Here is a 9,982-nt window from a genome sequence, read left to right on the forward strand (position 1 = left end):
CAAACGGGTCGTAATAGCCTAATGCTGCACTGGACGACTTTCATCCTCTTGTAAGTTGTTTATCCTATTAATTAAAAATTACCTTTCTAAAAAAAAAAAAAAAATCAAGCGTCTTTTAACAAGGCTGAAGGTGGCAAGGTGCCACCAGATTAAGGGCTAGTTTGGGATTGCTGTGACTTTTAAAAAAAACTGTTGCTGCTATGTTGTGAGAATAATTCGCTGTGAATTAAAACAGGTTCGTGTTTGGTAAAAATTACTTTTTAAAGTGCTGTCAGTACATAAAACAACTCCAGAGCGTGTTTTAATTGAAAGCAGCTTCTAAAAGCTACATTTGGGTTGCTTCTAAAATCTAATGTCAGTGACCTATAATTTTTAATTAAAGCTGTTTTTTATTTATTTACCAAACACAATAAAATCTAAAATTTTAGACAAAAGCTGATTTTTTTTTAAAGCGAAGCAATTCCAAACGGAGCCTAAGGTGTCTTAAGGACACATGCAAGACATGCGCAAGAAAAAACAATTGGGTTTAAACGAGGCAGTTTTAAGGTTTTAATTTCCAATGAAGCTGATTTATCTTTTTGTGTTTTTCCTGTGCTGGAGAGCGTGCAGAATTCTACAAGTTAAGGACATTTGCAACTCATGCAAAGCCAGTACACAACAATTTTCATAAATGCAATTAACTGTACCCTCGTTTTATAGAAATGCATATATTCATACATGAAATCTGATTCATTTTCATATGTGGGATAAGATTCCATATAAGGATCACCGGCTCTCTGTCTATAACCATTCTGAGTAAGTGAACCTAAAAGTAGACTCTTTGCATCTTAAGAATTGGTTATGGCTACTCCGCCGGATCAAGCCTGCAAGCATGTTATCCCCCTCGACTTTGGCTCAGTCAAGACATTGCCCGACTCATACGTGTGGCCTGAATCTTATGAAGTCTACTCTGGTACTGATAACTATTATGGTAATCGACCTCATGGATCCGACTGCCACAGTACTCATTATCCAGGCATGTGAGACATGGGGAGTTTTCCAGTTGATAGGTCATGGGATTCCTAATAAGCTTGGGGAGGATGTGGAACCTGAGGCTCATAGATTGTTTGCTCTCCCAGCTGACCAAAAATTAAAGACCTTGCGGACTCCCGGCGGGGCCAGTACCGGATACGGTAACCCGCCGTCGCTGGCCTTGCTTCCCTGGAAACTGTGGCATGAAGGTTTTACCAGTATGGGGTCTCCAGTTGATCAGGCTAGGGTGCTTTGGCCTCATGACTATCAAGGGTTTTGGTAAGTCGTAAAAGACCACGAATTACAATGTCCATAAATGATAGTTACTTTAAAATTTTAAATTTTTGTTTTGCTACAAGTACTGATATTACCCGGAAATGATGGAATAGCTTTTTGATATTCTGCTTTACTATTATTTTAGTGGTTTTAATCAATGTTTTCATCTAATTTTCTTTGATATTGAAATTGGGTCTATAATTCTATGTATTGGTTGTTATTTTTAAATTGTTAGACCTTAGATATTTTCGTTATATTCTATATTTTAGTCATTATGTGTATATTTTTAAGGGATATTGAACATTTACACAATTTGAGCCTAAAAATTGTCCACTTACTCCACCAAGAGTTTTTTACTCCCATTTACCCAATTTAAGAGCATCTTTAGCAATACTAGCCATTTTTGAGTCAAATTGTAGCTAAAGTATCTAAAAAGTTATTTTAGCTAGCTACTTTAGAATTATGTCTGCATCAATGCTCTCTATTTTAGCTAGTTTTGAATTTATATTATTTTTTAAATGAAGATTAAATAGTTTAAATGTATTTATAAATTACATAAAATAACTTAAAAGGAATATTTTAAATTATAGAGAGCCTCATCCTGCTCTCTATATTTAGGAGCGAGATAGCTAAAAGTTATAATAGAGAGCCACTTAGGAGTCTGGTGCAGCTGCTAAAATAGATAAAAAGCTAAACATGCTCTCCAAAATAGTTAAGGAGCCAAAATAGAGAGTCTGCTAAAGATACTCTAACATTTATTGACAGTTTTGCCCTCATTTTAATTAATAAACTACACTCATCTCAAACTCTCTCTCTCTCTCTCTCTCTCTCTCTCTCTCTCTCTCTCTCTCTCTCTCTCTCTCTCTCTCTCTCTCTCTCTCTCTCTCTCCCCTCTTCGATCTCTTCTCTCTCTCCTCCTCCCCTCTCCGATTTCTTAATCAAAACACCCAAATTTGAAAAACCCAATTTCTTAATCAAAACCCAATTGCGATCACTTTTCGATGGACTCGGTCGGTAAGAGCGCTGGAGCGGTGACTCCGATCAAAGAACAACACAGCTCCCGATCCAAGAAGCAAGAAAACACTAGAAACTCCGAGAATCTAAAGAGTCTCTCCCGGCCCGAAATCAGCAAAGTCCCAGAAATCGGATTCCAAGAATCCAAACAACCCGAACCCGGTTTTCCAGTCGTCCCGGAAGAAGATCCGGGAGAGGAAATTCGTGGTGGCGAAGAAGAGAGGGAAGGAGGACAATCCGAATCCGAATCCGAATCCGAACCCGAACGCCGAGTGCATGTAAACCCTAAATTACCTAAAGCGGATCCTTGTGTTCTTGGGCGACGGGATGGGCAAAAAAAAAAGTTATTAGAGGGCAATAATATGATTATTGGTATTATTAGGAGGCAATAATAAGATTATCTATTTGGATAAACCTCCTAAAAATTTCAAAATTAAAAAATTAAAAACATTTTCATTTTTCACTAATTATTGATCCCCAATAAACTTGTTATTGGGGGGCAATAACTTTTTTATTGGGGGGACAATAATATCCTTCGGTGACCTATAAGATCTCCGGTGAATGATGAACGGAATCAGGCGACCGGTGAGGGACTCCGGCGGCCATTGATCGAAATCCGGCAACCGGTGATCGGAGTCCCGTGCCTGTTGACCGGAGTCCAGTGAAGTCTATGTTGACTTAGAGAGTGACAAATAGAGGGAGGGCAAAATAGTCTCAAAAATATACAAAAAAATAATAAAATACTTAATTGGGTATTAGGGAAAAAAATATGTATTTTGTTGGGTAAGTGGGAAAACTTATAAGATGTTTGGGTAGGTGGGGTTAATGTAGCTCAAAATTGGGTAAATAGACATTTTCCCTATTTTTAATCAGCAAAACTGCAAAATCAAAAATTAAGGGTTGTGATCAGTATAATTTCTAGAACCGGGCATTTACAAAGAGACCAATTCTATTATTGTCAGCGTTGTATATATCCTTCATGGTTAGTTAGAGTAAATAACTTGCATCTAATTGACTTATTTGTGTTTTTGCAGTAATACAATGAATGGTTATCAGAAGCAAGTAAAGGCCTTAGTAGAGCAACTAATCCGCATCATCTTCAAATTCTTGGGCATTTCTGAAGAAGAAGTGAATTGGTTTGATGATCCAACTAATATGTGTCATGCTGCTTTACTGCTAAATTCTTCTCCTCCTTGCCCTGACCCGACTCGAGCTGTAGGTCTAGCACCACACACTGACAGTTCCTTATTTACCATACTCCACTCCCGAACCGAGGGTCTCCAAATCTTCAAAGATGGAGTTGGGTGGATTGCGGTGCAGCCCATTCCTGATGCACTCACCGTGAACCTTGGTGATTTCCTCCGTATTCTGTCCAATGGTCGATTTGTCAGTGTTCTTCATCGTGCGGCGGTGAACCAAAAGTACCATCGGATCTCGGTCGCCTACCTAATTTGTTCGCCTCCAATGAACTTTATCATCTCCCCCTACTCTCTAAGACCTTGGCTGACTCCGGACAAGTTCCTAAGTATGGTCCGATCACATTGAAGGAGTACCGTGATCTAAAGGCTAAGCATTTTTGAGAGGCTCTTTCTTTTGTTAAAACTTAAAATTTATGATTGAGTATTTATTTTTTCAAATAAAGTCGTTGATGGGTTTCTAGGAGTATTAGTTCTTTCTTTCGGAACTGTAAGTGCTCTGTACCATTTGCGATGAAGAGCTAAACTCGTCTAATGCTCTATTTAAAGTAATAAGACACTTATCTTTTCTTTGCTATCAGCATTACTACTTTCTTCTCTTGTATGGATTTCATCTTTTGTTTATACACATCAGTACTTTGTTGCCACCCTAAAAGTTTCGTTCATTGATTTTATTTGTTTTAGTTTTAGCTAGGTTGAATACTTTGAATCAGATTTGCGTAGGTTTGTTTTTAGTTTAGAAGTAGCGTACTTACTTTAACTACAATCGAATCAAATCGCATGCGCATGCATAGATAACCTAATTGACCTTGATTAACCATAAAGTATAAACCACCTAGATTGGCATTTGGGTAAGCGTTCAATTAATTTTGTCCATCCCTTCTTTGAATAAGAAGAAATATTGGTCTCATCTATGACAATTAGTTGTAGCTATCAAAGATGACCGATTAATATTGTATAGATTATGTCCGTGCCTTTCACTATGCTTATTTCCATGTCTAGAATTTGTCTTCTTGAAAAATCCCATCGCCGTCCACAGCGGTGACCCAAAGAGGGTACACGGATAGATTGAGCAGATTAATTAATTGATAATTAGAAACTTCGATCCACACATGTTATATTATATATATGTATGTAAACTATTTCGGCAGGAAAAACTAAAGTAGTATGTCCTAATCACAGAGTAGGCATAATACGTCTCGTAGAATCATGATCGATTGATCGATGAAAACATAAATGTCATTGTTGCTAGTTGCTACATCGTCTTTGTGTTAAAAGAGAGAATAGTACAGTTGATATTAATCAACCCTATCTGATATTCCATTTTTTTTTTTTTTTTTGTCAATGTATCTGACATTCGATTGAAGTCAAGAACATGCTTGCACCCTGACTTTATGTGGAAGATGTTCCAACAAATAAGACACAATCGGTCACGTCAATATGGAAAGAAGAAGTTAAATCGAGAAATCAAAGCTTGTTTTGCTCCTTCATCGTTTATAATATATTTTAATCAATGAAAAATCATCACAATAGAGTCTGAATATTTCAGGACTATTAACTTTCATACCTATATTTTGAAAATTATCAAAATGGTACCTGACAATTTAAGTCCGACTCAATTTTCTTATCTGAAATCTCTAATGACGTTATGTCCGTTATCTTTTCAAGGGTATTCTTGTCCTTTCAATATTCATCTTCTCCATCTGACTTTGCTTCTTTGTGCTCTTCCTCTTCTTCCTTTCCGACCCCAAATCCTCCTCATCCTTCTGCCACCACAACCCGAATCGAAACCCCTCTTCTTCTTCTTCTTCCTTTTCTTACTAAGCTCTTCACAGAACTCCTCCTTCCTCCCAAACTTTTCTTACTAAGCTCTTCACAGAACTCCTCCTTCCTCCCAAACTCAGACCCTCCTCCTCCACCATTGTCCTGCTTCCACCAACAATCCCTCCGTGAACTTCCCTTAATCCTCTTCCCCCTAACCAATTCTTTCTCACTGTCAATACTAAACTTATCGAAACCCCCCTCCGGCGACAAAGCCGCTGCATCCACTGGAGACGCCTCCAAATCCGAAATCCGAACCACATAGCAATCCGGCGACCAGCCATCTTCCAATCCACCAGTCACCAACTCAAAACTCATGCTCTCCTTTTCCAAGATCGAACCATTATCATCCCCAATGGCCACAACCACTTCAAGAATCTCTTTTTTCTCAGTCTGTACCTCATCTTCTTCCTCCCCAACTGTGACATTCTTTTTTATTCAATTTCAACTCTTTTCTACTTTTCTTTAATCTTTTACTATTTTTTGCGTTGTATAGGGGCTTCGATGATGGCATGAAACCTCCGAACTTGTCGGAATTCTTGGAGGCTTTGTTCCCCATGGAGGCTAGGGCCATGGTGAGGGCGGCGGTGAGGGTGGAACAGCGTACTTCATCGGCGTCTTCTTCTTCTTCTAATCACAGTTGCAGAAATTTGGAATACCGGATTTACCCCTCGAAAGTTAACGGGACTAACATTTTTATTGTTGCTAGGTACGAAAATTGAATCGGGCTTAAATCGTAAAGTATCATTTTGATATTTCTCAAAACATAGATATAAAAGTTAATAGTCCAAAAAAATTCAAATACTGTTCGGACGATTTTCCCGTCAATCAATGAGTAATTGTTTACTAGGAGTGAAGATCAAAAATTTCATAAACGACAACGATATGAAAAGAGCATGATTTTGAATTTACAACGATATCTAATTATCTCAAGAATAAGACAACACCAATCAAGTTATTGATTGAATGTGTAGTGTATTTTAATCTACAACAATTTCTAGTCTGTCGTATCAGACTAATCAACACTATCAACTATATCTACTTCATAAATGAGAACAGAATGCAAGAAGCTCAACACGAAAGATGTTTGACACTATGAATTGTATTTTAATCTGCAACAATTTCTAGTCTGTCGTATCAGTTAAACATTCCGCTGATGAGCAATGGCAAGAGCGGGTTGGACGTCTCCACTTCACATGCTCCAGAGATGTTCTAAATGGAACTTTTTTGGAGTAGCTCGTTCTTTGCACATTCCTCCTGGAAATAGAAAGATCTAATTTCAGAAATCTGTAATCATACGATAAACTAGAGTAGCTTATAGATGATTTGGTGAGAATCAGGACAATCACACATCCAATTTCTGCCAAATTGCAAAGCAACACTCAACAATTTTGCATTGTAGAGACTAATGAAAATGACCTCGCCACACAAGTATAAATACCAAGATACTGCAATATTTAGACCACCCAGAAAGAGATGGAAAAAACAGTTGGTTTTGTTTTCTAACATGTCAAGAGTTCGCATACAAGGAATTCTCTTCAACTAGCAGCACTCCATAAATTGTTATAATCAATACCAGAAAATAGTATGTATGAGATAGAAAATGGCGTATTTACTAAGAACTGTTCAGTGTCAAAAACATATCTATTATTTGTGATGCCATGATTAAAGTGTTTACCTGAAAAGCTTTTAAGAGGGAATAACAGCGTCTTTGCTCTGCAGTTGCTGCAACATGCCTTGCTTTGAGAGCATCACAAACTTTTTGCTCTTCTTGAAGCCCTTGTTCTACCTTTTTCAGCTTCTGTAAAATGGATTCAGCAATACACACACTTAAAGCTAACTAGAAGTACCCATCAAGGCAAGCATGTTGAAGCTAAAGAGGCAAATGTAATAATAGGTATGTAGATAGTTGAACTCCTCAGAATACATAATCACATAAAGCAGAATATGTTATGAGAATCAATGATGCTTGGCTGAGTCAAGTTTGAGAAAAAAGAGCATCATTCCTTTGGAATCCTAATCCTTTATGAATTTGTGTGTGTATTTGCGCATGTACACGGAGTAGACTTGAATATGAGTATTGGGTGTGAATGTATAAGCACATTTAAAATCCATTTAATCCTATAACACTGCATACATACTGAATTATGTTAGCTTTACCTTGTTTGTCTCTCTAATAGCTCATTTAACTTTTAGCACTTGCGTTTTATCTTGTTCTCTCTTAACATGATTGGTGCCTCTGTTGGGTTCTACGCTAGAAATGGCACACCCACCCGCCCACAGACCCACACACACATCTCTCAGGAACTAAATTCTACCTCTGCAAGAATTGCAGAATACTTTCAAGGCACAGTTTGGGTGTTCTTTAAATCTGCAACAGAAAACACACAAACACACACACACACACACACACACACACACCTCTCAGGAACTAAATTCTACCTCTGCAAGAATTGCAGAATACTTTCAAGGCACAGTTTAGGTGTTCTTTAAATCTGCAACAGAAAACATGCACACAAGTTGACGACATTTTGACATTTACCTGTTGACTGCGCTTCATAATTCCCTCCATCGAATTGATGAGTTTCATGCGACCATCCATGCTAGTGAATGCATCTTGAAACTATACAAAAGTTTTCATGCAAAATCAGTGAGTAACAATTACAATAGAATTATAACCGCCAGGATTTAAAATCACCCTGCATAAGAACAAAATATACAAAAGGAAACTTGAGGAAAAACCCAAAAAAAAAAATACTCAAAAAACAGAACAGGTAAGAGGATGCTGATGGGTAAATGTGCAGCGAAGTTCTTTTTATCCATACCTGCGAACTTATTGAATTCAGCAAAGATGCTTCCTTTAGCATCATTTCTTTTATCTCCAAAAGTGCATTGTATGTGGCATAGTATTTACGAGTCTGTCGAAGTTTTCCTTGAATTTGAGCATTCAATTCTGAAAGCCGGTGATCATACCTTCAGAGCAAAGGTTAAGTCAGTACATACTTAATTGATGCTTTTCAAGTCCACTCAATGCATCTAAATTCTTTTGGCTTTTTTATGGCCCAAAAACACCAAGAACCAAAATGCTAGATTGAACTCTTAACAGGAGAAGAGAAAAGGTTAAGTCAGAGCATTCAATTCTGAAAGCTGGTGATCATACCTTCAGAGCAAAGGTTAAGTCAGTATATACTTAATCAATGCTTTTCAAGTCCACTCAATTCATCTAATTTCTTTGAGATTTTTAATGGCCCGAAAACACCAAGAGCCTAAATGCTAGATTGAACTCTAACGGGAGAAAAGGAAAACGTACTGGACAAATTCTGATTGGCATGGAACATCATCAATCTTGCGCTGTACTGCCAACACTGCCCTTAATCTAGCTGCAAGTTCCTACACATATTACCATTTACATCACTATACTTTATTAACATTAACAAAGTCTAGCAACCAATCAGTCATTGATTTGTGAAGAAAATAAAACTACCTTTTTAGCTAAATCAATTTTCTCCTCTGATTCACTCAACATCCGATTCAATTTACCAGAGAGTGATTGACTATCATACCCATTTTCTATTTGCTCCTCCAATTCATGAACTTCAGCATCCAATTCAGAATTACTTACAGACTCAACTTCATTTTCTTCCCTCTCCAGCTCCTGTAAATAGCCAGAAAATCAAAACCCATCACCAAAAAAGACCAAGCTCAGAGTATAAACACAGATATGAGAAAAATATCAAACCTTCAATGACTTCTTAAGCGATACCAACTTGTCCACCACGGCTTTAGCACCTTCATTATCAATTTTCTCTCTTAAGCTTTGCAATTCATTCATAACAGTGACCTTTCTCTCAATCTGGCAGATAACCACATCATTAGTACCAAAGACTTTAACTTTGCCCAGAAAAAAACGAAAAGAAACCATCTTTTTGCTACAAATTGTGATGCATACTTGACTAGTTTACTAACCAATTCATTCAGGTTTTCTTGTAGCATTGTTGATCTTACAAACACAAACAGAAGACGACGATTTGGTGTTGTGAGTTTAAAGGGACGCGAGCAGTGTCAAACTGGGAGTCGGTGAGTTTGTGTGATCTTCACCGTCGCCGTCGGTTCTGTTTTACTTGTTGAGTGCGGGTTGAGAATACAAGAAACAACGAGGAACGAGCTGCTTTCTGGGCTCAAAAACTTGGGCTTTCTTTCTTTTTAGTAAGGAAATTCGAAACAAATTGTCATTAATGACACTTGCAATCGGAAAATGATTTTTTTTTTTTTTAGAAGCAATCGGAAAATGATTTAGATACCAAATTTTTATATAAAATTTAGATACCAAATGATGTGGCAGTATGCTATTTCTTCTACTTATTTGAAATTATTTTTTTTAATTAAAAGAGGATAAAATAATTTCACTCCTACTCCCATCGTGACTCGAACTCAAGACCTGGATTCTAGGCAGTGGGTGCTCTACTTATTTGAAAATTTTGATCACATGGAAATGGAAATTTTATCTTTTAAACAAAAATATTTTACTAAAAAAAAAATGTTAATTGACTGAATATATAGATAAATGAACAAACTCAAGCGTCAAACTCTACACCTCTTAAGTTGTTATGTTTCTATCCTAATCAAACTCTCTGCCTCTGTTATGTTCACGTAGGTGGGCACCA

General features: G+C 37.2%; 1 protein-coding gene and 1 pseudogene across 1 annotated transcript; one reads left to right on the plus strand and one right to left on the minus strand.

Moving 5' to 3' along the window:
* The first annotated feature begins 840 nt into the window (after positions 1-840).
* LOC133738033 (gibberellin 3-beta-dioxygenase 1-like) lies at positions 841-4,062 on the plus strand (annotated as a pseudogene).
* A 2,109-nt stretch (positions 4,063-6,171) lies between these two features.
* Positions 6,172-9,494, minus strand: LOC133739072 (uncharacterized). Its single transcript, XM_062166786.1, has 8 exons — positions 9,285-9,494; positions 9,058-9,171; positions 8,803-8,973; positions 8,629-8,708; positions 8,144-8,291; positions 7,861-7,941; positions 6,997-7,119; positions 6,172-6,575 (listed from the first exon to the last, which is right to left on the minus strand). Exons 1-8 carry the CDS (start codon positions 9,309-9,311, stop codon positions 6,531-6,533), a joined length of 789 nt encoding a protein of 262 aa, XP_062022770.1. The 5' UTR covers positions 9,312-9,494; the 3' UTR covers positions 6,172-6,530.
* Positions 9,495-9,982: the final 488 nt, after the last annotated feature.

The sequence above is a fragment of the Rosa rugosa genome, chromosome 3 (assembly GCF_958449725.1).
Source record: "Rosa rugosa chromosome 3, drRosRugo1.1, whole genome shotgun sequence".
Classification (NCBI taxonomy): domain Eukaryota; kingdom Viridiplantae; phylum Streptophyta; class Magnoliopsida; order Rosales; family Rosaceae; genus Rosa; species Rosa rugosa.

Bases quoted from the DNA above. Each gene is read 5' to 3' on its own strand.
- LOC133739072 (XM_062166786.1), bottom strand. From the start codon at position 9,311: ATGCTACAAGAAAACCTGAATGAATTG. The intron at 8,709-8,802 runs GTAGTTTTATTT...TAATATGTGTAG, and splicing joins AAATTGATTTAGCTAAAAAG to GAACTTGCAGCTAGATTAAG. The intron at 7,942-8,143 runs GTATGGATAAAA...ACTTTTGTATAG, and splicing joins TGAATTCAATAAGTTCGCAG to TTTCAAGATGCATTCACTAG.